This window comes from Siphateles boraxobius, unplaced genomic scaffold (genome assembly GCF_051911475.1).
Source record: "Siphateles boraxobius isolate OS27281-9 unplaced genomic scaffold, OSU_SipBor_1 13, whole genome shotgun sequence".
Classification (NCBI taxonomy): domain Eukaryota; kingdom Metazoa; phylum Chordata; class Actinopteri; order Cypriniformes; family Leuciscidae; genus Siphateles; species Siphateles boraxobius.
In genome coordinates, this window is record NW_027508733.1 from 4,326,089 (window position 1) to 4,345,921 (window position 19,833).

At 35.2% G+C, this 19,833-nt stretch overlaps 1 protein-coding gene across 3 annotated transcripts; it reads right to left on the reverse strand.

Annotated features, from left to right (window-relative positions):
• Positions 1–986: 986 nt before the first annotated feature.
• LOC143735206 (uncharacterized) lies at positions 987–18,669 on the reverse strand. 3 transcript variants are annotated; one of them, XM_077225279.1, is made up of 12 exons: positions 18,319–18,669; positions 14,965–15,239; positions 11,909–12,193; positions 11,644–11,763; positions 11,461–11,505; positions 10,234–10,275; positions 8,580–8,621; positions 4,558–4,599; positions 3,190–3,228; positions 3,076–3,102; positions 2,540–2,902; positions 987–1,988 (listed from the first exon to the last, which is right to left on the reverse strand). In XM_077225279.1, the coding sequence occupies exons 2-12, from the start codon at positions 15,119–15,121 to the stop codon at positions 1,840–1,842; spliced, it is 1,311 nt and encodes a 436-aa protein (XP_077081394.1). In that variant the 5' UTR covers positions 15,122–15,239; positions 18,319–18,669; the 3' UTR covers positions 987–1,839. The 3 variants fall into 3 exon arrangements, with proteins under 3 accessions (XP_077081394.1, XP_077081393.1, XP_077081396.1); XM_077225278.1 differs by having other exon boundaries at positions 3,190–3,231; positions 18,319–18,642; XM_077225281.1 differs by lacking the exon at positions 10,234–10,275 and having other exon boundaries at positions 18,319–18,623.
• Positions 18,670–19,833: the final 1,164 nt, after the last annotated feature.

Below are 19,833 nucleotides of genomic sequence, written 5' to 3' on the forward strand. Positions count from 1 at the left end.
CGCGCCCGCAAAGGCCAGTAGCACCTCAATGCAGTACCTGAGATCCACGGGGAGGAGTCGGATCAAGATCCAAGGGGTGGAGATGGGTAGGATTAGGGTTGGGTTTAGGGATTAGGGGTGTGTTTAGGGATCAGAGGGCGGAGTTGGCTAGGTTTAGGTGTATGTAAGGTGGGAGGAATTGGATCTGGATCCGACTCCTCCCCGTGGATTTCATGTTCCGCAGTGAGAACCATCTCGCAAAGGCGCACGTGTCAGATTCTGCAGTCGCGCGCAGTTGCTTTGATGTCTATGTCCACCGACTGCGCTGATCAAAAGCATGATGGGAAACGACTTGCTGACGACACAGCTTAATGCTCATTGGTTTAAACAACCGTGATGTATTGTTCTTTTTTAAAATGTTTAATTTTAAAACTCTGGTATCATGTTTATGTGTACACGTATGTTGTGTGTGAATAAACTCTCTGACTATGCGATATGGGTTAACTTGGGATACTTGTTAATTATATTTACTTTCATATAAAAGCAACAGAACTTAAATTACATCCAGTTTATTAGCAACACTGCACGAGCGTGAATCCCGCGATATCCGCCTTTGATCTCACAGGTGTCTTTGATCCACCTCGAGAAGAGAGATCTGTCCGGCTTGCCTAAGCTTTTTTCACTCCTCCTCTCACTGCAGCCGCCTACTCTAACATACATTTCAGGCGAGGCAAAGCGCATCTCAAAACAAGCCTAATTACTCCTCAATGGATCGAGTCCAGACCCAACTTCCCGACCAAAAAAATGTAGTGGGCGGGGTTCGGGCTGGTATCCAGGCTATCCATTCCCCATAGTAGGTAAAAATACTATTGATGTCAATGGGATAAGTCTGGTTACCAACCTTCTTTTTTGTGCAAAATGTATTATTTGGGAATCATAACTAGAAATTACTGATTAGTTATTATATTAAATTATTAACTGGTGTCTGAATCACATAAAAACACAAATGAAAACCCACATTAGCCTTTATTTCATAACAATCCATAAGGTTCTCCAGTTGACAAACATTAAATTTGATACTGTCTTGATACTATCAAATATTAATTGGATTTGTATTTAATAGTCCAGTCAACATTAGCCATACATCACCCATAATTTAATGTTGATTTTTTTCAAATATATTTTTTTTAGACTTATGTAGAATATGTTTTCTTAACTAAGCCCAAGCAAGACTATTAGTATTTAATACATAATGTATAATATAAAACTATAGTGTATATATAGTATGTAACGAAATATTTAGTATTTTTTTTTTTTATTAATTGCCATTTTTACAATAAAGTTTTATTAGTCAATATAATCGATAGTGATTATATTTCATAATATGGAGTGCATGTTTTCACAGTAAATTTACAGAGAGCATCTCAAATATCACAGTATGTAAATAACCACTGGCCTGAATATTAAAAACTCAATCTGCACACAAATATTTACACAAACTTTGATGGCAATACTGTATGTCACTCTCAATTTATTATATGAGATGCAAAAAACCTTGATACTGTTTATGTACAATACAAGGTTCATAACTGTTTTGGGACTGTCATTTTGATTCATTTTGGTCCAGAGATTAGCATATTGAAAATGTTAGTGTATTAAAATCATGTCTTTAGCACTATATTTAGCAAAATATTCTCATCACATATAGTTATCAACACATAACAAGCACATGTTTTGGCATACGGTCGCATTACCTGCACTTAATGAACCACTTCTTAACCATTAAAAAAGTGATATATGCATGTGTGTAAATCCATATAGACTACATCTGCAAGACTGGCATTGTCATGTGAAATTATGTCACCGTTCCCCACCTGACTCCTCCTCGTCCTCATTGGATAAAGTGCCCGTCGGATCAACAGTATATGTACTAGTGTTGTTGGGGTCCTCTTCTGGTATCAAGGACAACACGGTCTCATTTAGATCATCTCTACATATGTGTGTTGCAGCTGTAGGAAAACAAAGAAACACAGAAGGTAAAAAGAGAGAAAGCCGCAGAGTTAAGTTGCACTGTATAGCGAATTAAATATTCATGTTAAAATGCATGTCATAAGAAAAATGCATCACGTGACTCTAGATTGCAAACACAGATTTACATTATCTTTACCTGATCGCAATTATACACTGTAAAAAAGTTGCTGATTTAAAATTAAGTACAATCAACTTGAATGTTAAAGTCATTTCAACTTAAATTACATTAAACTGACTTAAAAAATGTTTTGAATCTTGTATGACAAAAATGTTGAAAATTGCTTAACTTATTTTGATGAGTTAAGGCAATGTAAAAACTTATGTTGTCATAACTTATTGATCATATAATTTTTTTTTTGCAGTGTATAATTATAATTCTATACACAGAAGCTAGAGATAGGGCCCTTTTACTATTTATTTGGAGAAAAAAATGAAAAATATAAGCTATTAAAAACACTGCTATTGTGAATTGTGGACATAAACTTATGGGTTCAAAAAACAAGTGAAAATAGAAGTTTAAGCTTCTCACCGCGGACATTGACTTTGATTGTTTTGGTAAGACGATGTGTGTTGCTGGTGATCTCAAGTTTAAAATGCCCAGTGTCTTTGACTCTCATGTTCTCGATAGTGAGATTTCCAGTTTCATAGTCCAGCTTCAGTCTGTCTTTGAATTTCCCACCAGGACCATCCTTTACTGTGAACCTATCGTTCCTTTTATGACACACAGCTATGACAGTAAACAAGGTTGTGCAATCAGAGACTCTGGAATCAGCGTATTTCCATCGTAGCCGATCATCTCTCTGTACGTCAGTAACACCAGAGTTTAGAGTAACAGTATCTCCATGCTTCACTTTTATTTTCTTCACTTGATCTAGCCCATCATGAAACATATCTGGAGGAAAAAAATTCAAGACAGGAATTAATAATGTAGAGGTGGTGTACAACTAATATCTTGTTAAACAATACTTTTTTTTAGGTTTGTGTGATATTGGAAATTATAACATTTTTTTGTGGATTTACACTGCAAGCAATGTGGCAAAGTTGCTCACAAGAGAGGGATCTTACCCTGAAGTGGATCACATTCTTCCTGACCTGTTCGAACAATAATCACAGATTTTTATATTTTTAAGATTACTTGTAATGGACAATGAAAATGCACATTGTTTTAAAGTAACTTACAGTTTGGTAAATCTCTCTGCTGATTAGACATTTCACCATCTGCTAAAGACAAAAGATCTTAATCTGATTTGGACTTGTTAGAGCCATTACTACATTAAAGATAATGTATTGTGTAAAGTTTACCCAAAATGAATATTTCTGTGAGAAAAAATAAGAAAGGTTTTCAGAGTTTTAGTGTCAGTACTACATTAAACTTCTATAATGTTGAATATAATGTATAATAATGCAATGGGGTAATATGTGTGTGTCCTGATAATGCCAAATATCTAATGTTAGCAATAAAAAGTGGCTTAAAATATTTGATATATAGTCAGTGAAAGAGTGCAAGCATCTTCGTCTAAAATAACTCTGTATTTTCAGCTTCAGAATCATGAATATTGTTATCCTGGTGTCTCTTTTGTCCTGTGCGTTGGGTTTCCAGCACCAAGTCCAGACCTAATCATTTACACATACAATGTAATCTCAAATTTAGCATTTTAATCAACCTTTTATCATAAGTCTTGGAGTATCGCAATAATATTGTATCGTGAGCTCAGTATCGTGATATGTATCGAATCGTGACATGAGGGATTTCATTACACCCCTAATCACGTGACTTCGACTAGTTGTATTTGCAACAATTTTGAAGAAGGAAGAAGGTTTGTTGGAGCTAGACATTCTTTTGACCGTGGAAAAGGCTAAAATTAATGTTTTTGGAATGTGAATACGTGTAAAGTAGTTTTGAGTTTGATTTCTCTAATATTGTAACAAGACAAAGAAAAAGTAAAGCTTTACAAGATTACTGTTTACTACTGTTACTGTTTACTATTGTTACAGTTTACTGTTACTGTTTACTGTTACTGTTTACTACTGTTACTGTTTACTGTTACTATTTACTACAGTTACTGTTACTTTTTACTGTTACTGTTTACTACTGTTACTGTTTACTGTTACTATTTACTACAGTTACTGTTACTTTTTACTGTTACTGTTTACGTTTAACGTTACTGTTTACTACTGTTACTGTTTAACGTTACTGTTTACTACTGTTACTGTTTACTTTTACTGTTTACTGTTAGTGGCATAACTACATTAAAATAATTATATTTACCCTTATATCAAATTGTGTTTTTTGATAAATGTATATTTTGTGTTATTTGTACTGTATCACGTGACTTTGACTAGTTTTATATGCGTTATATGCGTAACAATTTTGAAGAAGAAGAAGGTTTTTTGGGGCTAGACAATCTTTTGACCGTGGAAAATGCTAGAATTAATTATTTTGGAAAATTTCGAAATAGCGAAGAAGGGAAAATGACTGAGATCGCCATTACAGACTCAAACACACAGAGAGAGTCAGTTGGTGCACAGAGTAATTCAATATCTTACCGTTATTTGGATGGTCAACAACATCATCTCTAAGAACTGGATCTGTTTAAATAATAATAGATGCAAGTTAACTTTTCAATTGTGGTTTCAGAGTAGAGCATTTTTGTTTCTCATTCATATTGTCCTCCAAGGTGAAATTAATTTAGTTCACTGCTCAAAAAATATTTTATATCTAAACATTTTAATTCAAGATCCATTTACGAAAAATAAATTTGCATGAAAAGTTTGATCAATTCATCAGAAAAACAATACATGATATCTTATGTCATTTCAGTGAGAAAATCACTTTTTGCAGTGTTTTAGGTACTGTTTACTGTTACTGTTTACTCTTAGTGTTCACAGTTACTGTTTACTGTTAGTGTTCACAGTTACTGTTTACTGTTAGTGTTCACAGTTACTGTTTACTGTTACTGTTTACTCTTACTGTTTACTACTGTTACTGTTTACTACTGTTACTGTTTACTCTTACTGTTTACTCTTACTGTTTACATTTAACGTTACTGTTTACTGTTAATGTTTACTCTTACTGTTTACTGTTACTGTTTACTCTTACTGTTTACTACTGTTACTGTTTACTGTTACTGTTTACTACAGTTACTGTTTACTGTTAGTGTTTACTACTGTTACTGTTACTGTTTACTCTTACTGTTTACTACTGTTACTGTTTATTGTTAACTACTGTTACTGTTTACTGTTACTGTCTACTACTGTTACTGTTTACTACTGTTACTGTTTACTCTTACTGTTTACTACTGGTACTGTTGCCGTTTACTACTGTTACTGTTTATTACTTTGGGGGGGTCGGGGGGGGGGCATTTTTTCAATGCTAAAAATTATTTTTATATCTAAATATTTTTCAATCAAGATACATTTACTTGAAAAAAAATCTGCCATTGGGTCAGAAAAATAAACTTGCATGACTGTTACTGTTTACTGTTACAGTTACAGGGATTAAAGTGAAAAATATTCTTCTGACTGAAATTTTTTTCAGGCCAAGTCATATTCCTTTAACTTTATTTAAATAGTCGAGACCAATAGCGTTTTAAGGGGAGATCTTTTAAACTGCTTTAATATTGCCAGTTTGCGTATTTTAAGAGCTATTTAATCTATGAATAAAAAATTACTTAGCTTGACCAATAATCAACCATCTACATAACTTTTCAGTGCATGTTTTTATTTATCTTATAAGACCAAACAATGCTAAACTATATTAATATATAGTTTGTTCCATGGCAAATCGTTTTGGCTGAGGGCAAAGTGAAGTTTCATAACTTTATATATTTAGGCTATTTAACTTTAACTTTGTAGCCTATTAGAGAGCTCAATAATGTTTGACTGAATTGTTTGCTTTATTTCTCATTGCATAGCTTCTTATAGCCTACCTATTAGGCTACTTATACTTTTATACTGGATATTATTGATCATTAAAACTGACATTTAACAAAAAGAGACAGGGTTGTGTAATGTTATATATTCTAAATTATATAAAATATTCTTTATATATATTTTACTATGCATTCTCTTCACTGTATGTGTACATGCATAATAAAATACAACGATACAACCCTGTCTCTGTTTGTTGAATGTCAGTTTTAATGATCAATAATATTTCATATTTTTTAAATGAAAACAAAAAAAGCAGGGTTGTTTTTTATATTTCGTGTTGTTATAAATATATGCAGTGAAGATAATCAATGTGCGTTGCCTGAACCACATTTGTGTGGGCATTAATATGTTTATGATAATATGTTCATTTATAAATGAAAAGAGGTGTTTTATATATATATATATATATTTCGTTTTATGGTGGATGAAAAGAGGTAGAGTAGTATTTTATACCATATTTCGTTTTATTGTTGCCTTAAAATATACATAACCGGAGTAGCCAGAGCGAGCTGAGTGACGCGAACAAGAACGCGCTGTTCCATTTGCAGAATAACCGGACTCGCGTCCTCTCGTTTTCGGGAGTTCGGTTCTCCTGAGTCGAACTTGGCAGGTCCGAATTACCAAGGACGCAAGTCCGAAGTTTTGGTACGTGGTATTGAGGAACGGCCAATATTGACCCGCGTTCTGTTTTCTATCATGCGCCGTGCACGTTTGCCATGACGTAATATGTACGCAAACCTCTATGACGCAAACGCACCAGGGTTAGATAGAATCAAGTTGAGTGTGAACCAGACAAACGCTGCGGGGGGCGCTGGGAACAAACGGGCTTAGATTCGGACCGCAGTGAACCAGCCGTAGCCTGACACATGCACTTCTCCAAAACTACCAAGATTAATTGAGTGAACACGGAGCAGTTTTTCCGTGAGCGGGAATTGAAAACCCGGACTGGCCCATAAGCGAAGTGATTACAGAATGCTTAGAGTGGAGAGAGGCACGTGCTTTCACTCCAATCCAGGCTTTATCACATCCCCCTCAGCAGGGTGAATACACCTCGTCTTTCCTTAATTTAAGACCTATTCAAACTAAAATTAAGTTAAAATTAAAATTAATGCTAACACAAAAACCTAAAATCCTCTGGACAGCAGCATTTGTCCAAATTTTAATCTTAACCGTTCGATTTCATCAGAAACGATCTGAAAACAGGGCTTTACTTGTAAAACGCCAAACATACCCTTTAAGAACAGACGGGAACCCTGCAATTGACGGAAATCCGTCATAGACTTGCTGCAATTAACGGAAATCCGTCGTAGCGACGGAGAACTGTTACTGTTATGGTTTACTGTTACTGGTGACTCTTACAGTTACAGTTACCGGTTACTGTTACTGTTATGGTTTACTGTTACTGTTTACTGTTACCGTTTACTGTTACTGTTATGCGTATTTGGCTGCGTTTACACTTGGCATTAACATGCGATCACCGTGATCCGATCATTAGCCAATCAGGACATAGTGTGTTTACATTTGTTCACATTAAGTAGCCGCTGTATCTGTCTATCGGATTTCTGTTTCCTGCATAATATTTAAATTAGGTCTGTGGCACGACACCAGATTAAGAGTAAAGATGATACAAATTAAACAATTTGTTCCTATGCAATCTCCAGTAATTATATAAAATTAATAATTACTATTTAATAAAAATAGTAATTACTAAAAAAATAATTAATAAATTAATAAAAATTAAGTTTTTTGAACGAAGGTTGAAATCAGTTGATCATACAAAAATAACTGGGTTGATCATGTTAAACAAATCACATCATCGATCATCTGGGTTTAAGGTTATAGCATGCAATCATGACTATATTGAAAGAAATGGGAGATTGATAAACATGCTGAAACAATAAAAACATTCAACATTTAAAACATTAAAAAATCCCGATTCCGATTATTCCTCTGCAAAGCAGCGTGCAGCTCTTCAGTAAGATCTCATGAATGACTGTGATTGTACAGGCAATCGCCTCGTTCAGATAATGTTGCACAATTAAAACGAAAAATGACACACATCATTTAAGTCTAAATAAAGAGTTTTAAAGATTGACGTATATTGTAAGGTTCAAATAAGTTTAATTTCTTGTCTAAACTGCCCTAGACTGGGCGGGGGGGATTTATATTTTTATTTTTTATTTTTATTCATTTAGCTGACGTTTTTATCCAAAGCGACTTACAATCGCTATATGTCAGAGGTCGCACGCCTCTGGAGCAAGTAGGGGTTAAGTGTCTTGCTCAGGGACACATTGGTGTATCACAGTGGATTCAAACCCGGGTCTCTCACACCAAAGGTTCTTAGGTTTTTGTGTCTTATCCACTGCGCCATCACCACCCCCCATTTATATGACGTCCACCTCTGAATGCAGACACGATGGCTTAATTGCGTTTACATTACACTGAGATCCGATCACAATGCGTCCTCGACTGCCTCTGAACCTGGACACGCTGATCGGATAACTTTCCGATCAGAAGCGTGTTTACACTCGTCAATGTGTATGTGGACAACATCCGGATACAGGTCGCATGTTAATGCCAAGTGTACACGCAGCCAGAGAGAGTCAGTTGGTGCACAGAGTAATTCAATATCTTACCGTTATTTGGATGGTCAACAACATCATCTCTAAGAACTGGATCTGTTTAAACAATAATTGATGCAAGTTATTTTTTATTGTAATTTAAAAAGTAGAGTGTTGTTGTTTTTTTCATTCATATTGTCCTCCGAGATTAAATTAATTTAGTTCACTGCTCAAAAAATGTTTTATGTCTAAACATTTTAATTGAAGATACATTTACGAAAAATAAACTTGCATGAAAAGTTTGATCAATTTATCAGAAAAACAATACATGACATCATTTCATTTCAGAGAGAAATCACTTTTTGCAGTGTTTTAGATATTGTTTACTGTTACTGTTTACGTTTAACGTTACTGTTTAATGTTACTGTTTACTCTTACTGTTTACTACTGTTACTGTTACTGTTTACAACTGTTACTGTTTACTACTGTTACTGTTACTGTTTACAACTGTTACTGTTTACTACTGTTACTGTTACTGTTTACGACTGTTACTGTTTACTACTGTTACTGTTACTGTTTACTACTGTTACTGTTTACGACTGTTACTGTTACTGTTTACTACTGTTACTGTTACTGTTTACTACTGTTACTGTTTACTACTGTTACTGTTTACTACTCTTACGGTTTACGACTCTTACTGTTACTGTTTACTACTGTTACTGTTTACTACTGTTACTGTTACTACTGTTACTGTTACTGTTTACTACTGTTACTGTTTACTACTGTTACTGTTACTACTGTTACTGTTTACTACTGTTACTGTTACTGTATACTACTGTTACTGTTACTGTTTACTACTGTTACTGTTTACTACTGTTACTGTTACTGTTTACTACTGTTACTGTTTACTACTGTTACTGTTTACTACTCTTACTGTTTACGACTCTTACTGTTACTGTTTACTACTGTTACTGTTACTGTTTACTACTGTTACTGTTTACTGTATACCGTTACTGTTCACTGTTACTTTTTACTACTGTTACTGTTTACTGTTACTGTTAGAGGCATAACTACATTTAAAAATATATATTTACTAGGGCTGGGAAAAGATTAATCGCGATTAATCGCATCCAAAATAAAAGTTTGTGTTTACATAATATATGTGTGTGCATTGTGTATAATTATTTTGTATATATAAATACACACACACACATGCATGTATACATATAAGAAAATTTTTTTATTTATATATAAATATTTATATTTATATATAATATAAATTATAAATAAATATATACAGTATATTCATGCAAATATTTCTTAAATATATACATGCATGTGTGTGTATTTATATATATACAAAATAATTATACACAATGCACACACATATATTATGTAAACACAAACTTTTATTTTGGATGCGATTAATCTTTTCCCAGCCCTAATATTTACACTTATATCAAATTATTTTTTTTGATAAATGTATATTTTGTGTTATTTGTACTGTATCACGTGACTTTGACTAGTTTTATATGCGTTGTATATGCGTAACAATTTTAAAGAAGAAGGTTTGTTGGTTCTAGACAATCTTTTGACCGTGGAAAATGCTAGAATAGACTTTTTGGGAAATTTTCGAAATAGTGAAGAAGGGAAAATGACTGAGATCGCCATTACAGACTCAAATACACAGAGAGATGCAGTTGGTGTACAGAGTAATTCAATATCTTACCATTGTTTGGATGATCAACAACATCATCTCTAAGAACTGGATCTGTTTAAATCATAATAGATGCAAGTTAACTTTTCAATTGTGGTTTCAAAGTAGTGTGGTGTTGTTTTGTGTGTGTGTGTGTGTGTGTGGGTGTGTGTGTGTGTGTGTGTGGGGGGGGGGGGGGGGGGTGTCATTTATATTGTCCTGCAGAGTGAAATTAATTTAGTTCACTGCTCAAAATTATTTTTATATCTAAATATTTTTCAATCAAGATACATTTACTGGAAAAAAATCTGCCATGGGGTCAGAAAAATTAACTTGCATGACTGTTACTGTTTACTGTTACTGTTATGGTTTACTGTGACTGTTTATTATTACTGTTACCGTTTACTGTTACTGTTACCATTTACTGTTACTGTTATGGTTTACTGTTACAGTATCCTGTTTCTGTTACAGTTTACGGTTTACTGTTACCATTTACTGTTACCGTTATGGTTTACTGTTACTGTTTACTGTTACTATTACGGTTTCTGTTACTATTACTGTTACCATTTGACCAACCATCTTTCTGATCATAAATAGAAACTGTGGGCTGTATTAATCAGAGGCTGCGTCTGAATTTGCATACTCTCTTGAATAGGTACTTATTTTGAATAAGTAATGACTTTACAACTCCAAAATATTATGTTCTATATGTGTGTAGTTTGAATTTAATCTACTACAGTCGCCATATTGTCATTATCATGTGACATACCAATGTCATTTCTGCCAGTTCTGTCAATGACTGTCATTCATAAATCCTTTCTCGTTGCTTCATGGGATTGTAAAGTGTCCATCATATGCACACTTCAGAATCCCGCCAGAGGTAGTAGGTCATCTGGGTACATTTTGACTAATTTTGTACAAGTACTCTGAATTCGGACATACTTCTTTTGTCACATACTGTTTTTTGCCTACTTTTTTGTGACCAGTGCTGGCAAAATGAGTCGCAATAAGCAAATATTCAAAAATGAGTTATTGTTCTTCAGACATTGTCTATTAAAAAAATCTTCAAAATGATGTATGTTTGAATCAGACAAAACATTAATGAAAAAAAAAAAGAATTTGAAATTGATAGAGTCAGCGAAGTCAATGTTGAGAAAAAATTTACAAACATCAACAGTCTAAAGACATTTCTGTCTTTAAAAGAACTTGGCAAACACAACAGTCAGTACATACAGTAATATATATGACGTATTATCTTACTACTGTTTAGAGGAATAGCTTCCTCCGGTTCCTCGGGAGTCTGCTCTGTTATAAAGAAATAAAATAATTTAAACAGTGAAGCCAGTAGCAGAACAATCCACAATCTAGCAGATTTTTATTTTATTTTGGTTACAAAGTTTTGTGGTTACACTTTTTTCTCATTAAATCAGCTGTAACACTTACCCTCTTCTTTTGCCTTGGCAGATTTCTTGTAACAGTAAACAGCAGCAGCAGCCAGCACAGCTGCCAGCAGGAGGACACCAACACATATACCCACTATAGCCCAAACAGACCGTCCTTGTGCTGCAATAGAGAAGGTACACGTCCAGTAACTATCTAATGTATCTTACAATACCTGTTCATGATCTGTTGAAGCTGTGAGACTATTTGACTATTTTTAAAGCCATTGTATGTACACATAGTTATGTTAGCCTGGTTATAGATATACCTGAACATGTGTGACAGAGTGTGTTGATGTCCAGATGTGTGGTCTGGTTGCTGATGGGATTGTTCAGCACACAGCTGTAGGTGTTTTTATCCTGATATTCCACTTCCAGAGGTAGAGAGAGACTGATGCTGAGATCAGACACACTGATGCTGGACAATAAACTGATTCCTTTGTACCAGGAGAGAGTCACATGACTCACATTCAACACTGATGAACACGCCAATGAACATGGTGATGAAGAACAGTGTGAAGAGTTACTGATGATGACAGGAACAGGCAGACGAGCTGGAAAACATGAGAGAACAATCAGGTTGAAGATAATTTACAGATAATTCAACCTTTATTGTTAAATCACCACGTTCATCTGAAAGGAATTAGATCTGAGATTTTAAAGCAGTAGTTTAACATGTTTACAAATGTCTTGCAATTTGATGTGGGAAATCTATTGGCCTAGCCTAACTTTTTTTAATCAATTTTTTATTTATTTAAAATAGATCTATAGAATATAGAACATATTGTAGGTACTTTATTTTGTTTTTATTATCTAGAATTGCTTATAAAAATTCTAAAACTGATTTAGGTAAGAATTTAAGGAATAACTGGTTAAAAATATATTTTAAGTTCCATCAATATTGTCTATAGCAGAAAATAATTGACTCGTCACTGAGTAATGGATTTACAGCAATTTGTTAAAGCAATATAAATTATTCAAATAATTATACCTTATTCGAGTTGTCTACTCTAGATCATCCTTTTGATTTTGGAGAATTGTTTCAGGTGGGTGAACTTGCTTAGATAACACATTTACCAGGTTTACATGGTCATAACATTACACATGACAACAATACACAGGTTGGTACAAAGTTTCAACAAAACATGCTTAAAGGTACAATATGCAGGAATTTTCACCACCAGGGGTCGCTAACCTCTTAAAATGACAAAGGCGTATAATGATGACGTATATTCCGACGTATGTAAGTATGGATCTTGTCGTCAATCTGATGGATCTTTTTAGGATAAGTGAATATATTGATGTTTTTAAAATGACTGTGGTGTGAAGCAGGGCGCGATTGCTAAACGTATACCAGCGCTACACGCAACGCGAGTCCCGCGGATAAAGGAATAAGGACATTTCATTCTACCGAACTATTGAGAGTGAGGAGTTGTCGTCATGGTACAGAGCCCCTCCCCTCGATATCACGGGATCTCGCGGGATTCTCACCCTCTCCGCCATGTTGGCAGGATTCCGGCAGCAAAACAAGATTGTTTACATGTGTTGTTAACTCGGTAGTAGAGGAGGTTCTCGCAATTCCACACTGTTTTACCATGCCTGGAGGTCACTGCTGCGTTAAAAACTGCTCCAGTACCTCACACGATACATTTGGAAAACATAGGAAGAATGGAATACAGTTTTTTAGGTTACCGAAATGGACACAGCATCAGGGAGAGCAAGTCCCTGACCTGACGAAGAGACGCCGGATTGCTTGGTTGGCTGATGCCTTTGATAAGTTGTCACTGTTTGCTGTGCCTTAACGAACATGTGCAAAAGTGTTGTTTGAGTGCCTTGTTCATTACTTTTTTATTTCTTGAAATAAATGCTTGAAACAACTTGATATGGCTTAACAATATTTATCGAGGACTGAATATATGTATTTTTTTCGGACAACATAAGTTTCATGGACAACATAAGTAATAATAATAAAATAACAATACTGTTCTTAGTGCAAAAGAACAAATATCTTGATGCTGTTTCTCCAAATACCGCTGTTTTGCGCTTGGTGTGAGCTTGTTCCTGTAAGGTCCCTTTTCTTTCGCCTTATCTTTTTGCATTTCTTTACTTTGTTCCTTTTTTTCTTGTATTCGTAGATCCGTCTCTGTCCCGCCGAAATAATAAATGCGCGAAAATAATAAATGCGCAAAAATGAAAGACCTCTTGAATGTTTAGTCGCGCTTCTGTGAAGTTCTGATGGCGTTGCCCCTGGCAACCGATAGCGTCTCCTACCATCATGGCGGACCGGCTCAGACCCCGCCCACATCGGCACGTGACTCCTCAATCTCAATACGCAAGTGCTGAATTAATACTCACACAGGTCAGTTTAATAGACGAATTAAACTTGAGGTAACGCAGCGCTGTTTCACTCGCTCTAACAGTTACACGATCACACTAAACTGCATTTGAGTGTGTTGAATGTTGTTAGTTAGGTTGTGTGTTGGCTGTATGAGACTAGCAGTGGGCTAGATCAACATTAGAATAACATACAGATCATATTCTAACATTTCATCATGTTGAACAAAATAACATTGATTCGTTTTATGTACATTTGCTCACCTGTCTAATAAAGTACATGCAACACTCGCGTCTCGGTCAAGTCGAAGTTAGTCGCGGACGTGGAGCTCTCGGCATCTCGAAAGATGCTGATCTTCGTTTTATTCCTCTTTTTGTCTCAAAGTCTGCTTGCCATGGTCCATAATGTTTAAACAAAACAACAACAGCGTGAGCGTCTTGCTAGGCATAACGGCAATAACCTGGTTGTCCACGTCTGTCGCCATGGTTACTAACGCAGCGCGAGCGCAAACCTGGCGGAAACCGAAGCTAACATGGATATGACGTCTTTGACTAGCAACTCCTGACCCCTGCTCACATGTCCCGTTTCCTTGGTTAAAATTGCAATTTTCGCACGATTTACAAATAGTTGGAAACATTTGGGATATTGTAAGTAATCAACAAAACAAAATATATAACATTGGCCAAGTGGTTTTTGGATATTTTAGGCTACTGCAAAAATCCAGCATATTGTACCTTTAACAACAGGCTTAATTTGGTAGAAGTACGGGGAGGAGTCAGAATCAAAATAATAAACACAATCAGTATGTCAGCTTTGTCTACAGCAGTTCATGGGCAAATTACTCAAGTAACACCATAGACCTTCCATCAATTCCTATTCCTTTACAAATTTTAGATAAAGTAATATTTATTTTAATGCAAACTTGTGTTCATTTCTGCACATCAAGAGTTTCGATAGAGATAATATCACTGAAAGACTTGAGCTACTCACCATAGACAGTAACATTAAACGTCTTGTACAGGCTCCTGCTGAAAATATTAAATTTATATATTCCAGAGAAATTAGCTGTGATGTTCTTGATGGTAAGAGATACAGACTGTTGGTCCACCAGCAATGTGTCTTTAAATTGCTTAATTTCATGGTTCATTACTATGACAATATCTTCAGGTCCAAATGTCCACCCTGTCGTATCTTCGCTCAGTATTTCATCAGCGTGTAGAGTGACTGAATCTCCCTCACTGACTTCACTGCATCACCAAACACACCTGAAGAACAAACAGAAACGTTTATTCAGATTTGTTAACAAAACCACAACACAGTAACTATGTGAAATGCAAACATGAAAGGAAGCAGCCTTTGTTTGGACCAGAGTTTGATATAACACAACATACTGTAAAACACAAATAATAAAATTTCTTCAACTCAATTAGGCCTGACATGTACTTTAGTTTCTTTCTTCTGTTGTACACAAAAGAAGATATTTTGAAGAATGTTGGTGATCGATCGACTTCCAATTGTAGGGGTAGGGGTGTAACGATACATGCATTCGTAGAACCTTTCGGCACGAGGCTTTCGGTTTGGTACGCATTACAAACCGAATGATTCGTTGGACAATTTTTCCTGCCAACCAAAATCCACCACAACGTTGCGCAACATCAAATGGCAAATGTAATGAAAGTGGAACGAAACTCCGCTACTCATTATTTTGTTCTTCACGGACCGTTTATCAGTTTGGACCAATGTCAGTGCAGCGCGAGCAGGTCTTGATCAAGCAACACTGTTATACACAGCGCTAAGAGATCAAGTAAACAAAGCATAAGATTTCGCCACTGAAGTAATAACATCGCTGCGAGATCTAGTGAGAAGCATTAAAATGTCTCCGTTATTAACGGATCAAACAGCACTGACGTGGAAACCAGGAGAAACATTGTTCCATGAATGAACTAGTTATAGGTTTCAAGTCCACAGATCAGCAACATTCACCATTGATTTAATATAGTAACACTAACTTGTAACCTTGGAAGTTTGGCAGAAATAGTCAAATGCTTTCAAGTAGCTATATCACACATCTTTTCCCAGCACTTCAAAACCAAAATATTATCATATTTTTAATGTGATGACCAAAACATTATTTGTTCATCCTTCAAAGATTACCCCCCATTTATAAAACTAAAAATTTCAAGATGTAGGAAACTCAAACTTATTTTTTCTTATATATTTTTATTTTTATCTTTCTTTTTGCTGTATCGAAAACGTACCGAACTGTGACACCATTGTATGTATCGAACTGAACAGTGAATTTTGTGAACCGTTAAACCCCTAGTAGGCGGGGGTACCAGATAGCCTATCTGTCAACTGTTTGGTTACAAACATTCATCAAAATATCTTCTTTTGTGTTCAACAGAAGAAAGACACTTGTACAGGTTTGGAACAACTTGAGGGGGAGTAAATAGTGACATAATTTCGTAATTTTAGGTGAATTATACCTTTAAAGCAGCACCAAGTAACTTTTCCTCTGCGGTCGTCCTACAGGTTGGAAGCGGAATTGTCCATTACTGCAGTCGTAAATAATTTATCCTACGCCTACTGTCGCACGCGCACACACATGCTCTTGTTTATCCAGCACCGGCTTTGGAATAAACAATGGCCACAGACAAGGTAGAGTATGATGCATGATTTTATGGAAGTATGATGTATAGCAACATCACAAATGAGTTATTGTAGCAATTGTAACGCTTGCCATAAAGCAAGTCAAATTAGTAGTTTTCTTATGTCTCATTAGAACTACAGAAACGCGACCCGATCTGGCAATCTTACATAGCGTGGATATATCAGAATGACTGCAAAGCTGTGGCATAAGTGCATTTCACCATGTCACGACTTGATGAACCACTGAAACGATTTTGGAAACATTATTTTAAGGTAAAAAATCTTACTTAGTGTTGCTTTAAGTCAGTCTTGAAACTACAGAAAAAGCAGTTGCTTTAAGCAGTCACGAGACTGCCATTAAAACAGACATGCTGATCTGCCTTCTCATAATCAATTTATTTTCTGAAAACATCTGCAATTACTGGAAAAGAAATAAACTAACAAAAGTCAAGGCCCCAAACAAAGCAAACACTGATCACCAGAATGATGACTTAAAACATTTTCCACCAAACATCAGCATCTAAACCTCTGTAAATTTTCAATAAGAACTTCTGTAGGCGTCTGACAAAAATAAAGTCTAATAACTAATAACTTATTACTAATAAGTAAAGCTGGTTATGCTGTTTGTGGGGTTGTTTAATCTTCCTCTGCTGAGATCTTGAGAGATTTTTATGTTCTTGGAAACAATTCAACATTCCTAGAAAGTTGTTAATAGAAAGGGATGCAACAGGAAGCTCGCGCTCCAGAATGTCGTGAACGCACTCAAGACCGTTTGATAATGTTTAGATTCTTGCACCGAACAAGACCTCAATGAATCATCGGGAGTCATGAGGGTTAATTTTGTTTTTACCTGTATGTTTTTTGGCTCTCAGTCACAGTAGCCCATAACTTGCATTCTATGAATCACCAAGCATCAAGGTTTCAGATCGAAAAACAAAAACAAAAAAATTCTACTGAAGAATTGAAGAATTAAAAAATTAAAAGCCAATTTTCATTTTTGGGGGAACTATCCCTTTAAGATCCCTTTTAAGTAGTCGTGTCTGAGCAAAGGCCTCCGTCAGCGCCCTCATACACACCTAGGCTATACAGAAGGAAACACTTTAAGAGCCAGAGGGGTGTAAACTTCTAAACAGGAAGATCGTGTATATTGTTCTGATTCTGTTTTCTGGTAAACGTGTAGGCAAAATTTGTCTGAGGAGCAGAGATTTAACAAAATCTCTGAGACGTCGCTAGTTGTGTTGCTGTCAGAAAACAATCCACTGCTTCGATTAAAACTGACAGGGCTCAGCATGTATTATAAAGAAATGTATGCAAATATCTTTAGATATTGGCTCATTTTATCAGTATTTTCCGCCACAGCCACAAATAGGCTACTTTGAAATGTGGGAAAATGGTCTACAGATTACAACACTGTTAAATGTGATCGACTATAAAACATATAGTTTAGATTTTTTATTTGTCCCCCCGTCTTCGCTTTATGATGAGAGTTTGCCTTAACAAATTATTATAAAGGTCAATAGCATATATGCTATTAGGCCTACTATTCGTTTAGTAAAAAAAAATGCACACGTCTAATTTTTTGTAATGTAGCCTATACCTGCAGTGCTATTTAAAAAAGTTTCATAAAGCTGTAGCCTACAGGCTCAAACGATTGAAACCGAAAGTGCCTTAAACAATGTTTAGCCTACAACTTACCGTATATGTGCAGTAATAAAAAAGAAAAAATCAACAAATTGCTTTTCATATCGCTGTAGAGTTGAGTAGCCTAGCCAAAAATCTGAGTGAAGAAGAAACATGAAAAGTGGAAATAGTCCGAATGATCGTCCCGTCACAGCTCAGATTCAAAACTTACTGCCGAACAGACAGGATTAAAAAAGACTTAAAAAGAGACACTGAACCCAATGATAGCCTATTGACTGAAGTTCACTGGTGTCTATGATAGTTGTTTCCACAAAAAAGAGCGATTTAGACTTCCTTACACGCTTGATCGATCGCAAGAGAGAGATGATGTGATGATATGAACTATATCGCCATCTATCACACAACAACGGTGTTTCACTTCACTTCACTTTTGTTACGGCTTGATATTCATGACTGGCTTTTTTACCCAAAGTTTCCTTTTCATCTTGGAATCTTCTCTCAAAAGGACATTATCTTTGGACGTTTTATGAGCAGCAACAAATATTTTTGTATTTCACAACGAGTTTCTTTTCTATAGCTACAAATGCCCATGAAAAGTAAAAATAGGCTACAACAACAAAAAACTGCACAAAAAAACCCCAAAACGTTTTGCTATAATATAAGAATATTTGAAAATAAACCCTATTTATGTATTATTATATTTATTTTATATATTTTTTCTTTATTTTTTCTTTCCTTGTAATCCATGTTTGCACCTGATCTTATTATTGTATTGCAATTATGTATTATTGTTACCTTGTTGTTTGTGCACGATATCTTTTTCAATAAAAAAAATCAATAAAAAACAAGCTTTTTAACAATGATAATCTGTACTAGTAAAAATATCAATGAGCCATTTTTTCATGAAATGTTCCTCCACCTTCAACTTTCATTTTTATATTCTAACCGTTAGATGTCGATAGAGAGCGAGAGATTCTGCAATGAACAGATTTGAAGACTGACCTGATACAGCATGCAGTGCATGTAGAAAACTTCACTTGACACCTTCAAGGTACATCTTCAGTTTCACTTTTTGTCTTGTGTAAAAAATAAATAAATAAAAAACTCCTTGCTAATACATTTCGAAAAGGTCTTGGGTTTTGTTCTCACACACTTTATCTGGGAATTTGAACCAGCCTATGTGTTAATGCGAATGCAAACAAATACATTTAAAAGCAAGATCATTTGCAAGATTTAAAATCAAGTTGGAGCAATAACCATCCATGTCTGAGTTTACAAATGGCACTGTCATATTCTCTAAAAAGCAAAGGTCTAATTTTGCAGTTAATAGTAATATTACCCACAACAATCAGTTTTAGTGTCATTTGTAAGCATTTTAAAGCAGAAAGAGAAATATATGTGATTCACTGAATGCATGACAATCTGTTCAGTTTGTGAGTCAGTGAAACCTGTTGTGGCCTCATTTATTTATCTATAGGACAAACTGTGGTTTCATTTGTCAGGTGTGCAGGCAGCTTGTGCACTTGTGTTTGTGGATGAAGAGTTTCTTTTCTTCCTCTAACATGAATA

Excerpts from the sequence above, each read along its gene's own strand:
- LOC143735206 (XM_077225278.1), bottom strand. The coding sequence starts at position 15,121 with ATGAACCATGAAATTAAGCAATTTAAAGACACATTGCTGGTGGACCAA. Across the intron at positions 12,194-14,964 it reads GTTTAATGTTACTGTCTATG|CTCGTCTGCCTGTTCCTGTC; the intron begins GTGAGTAGCTCA and ends CATGTTTTCCAG. Across the intron at positions 3,232-4,557 it reads TGTTGACCATCCAAATAACG|CAGATGGTGAAATGTCTAAT; the intron begins GTAAGATATTGA and ends TTTTGTCTTTAG.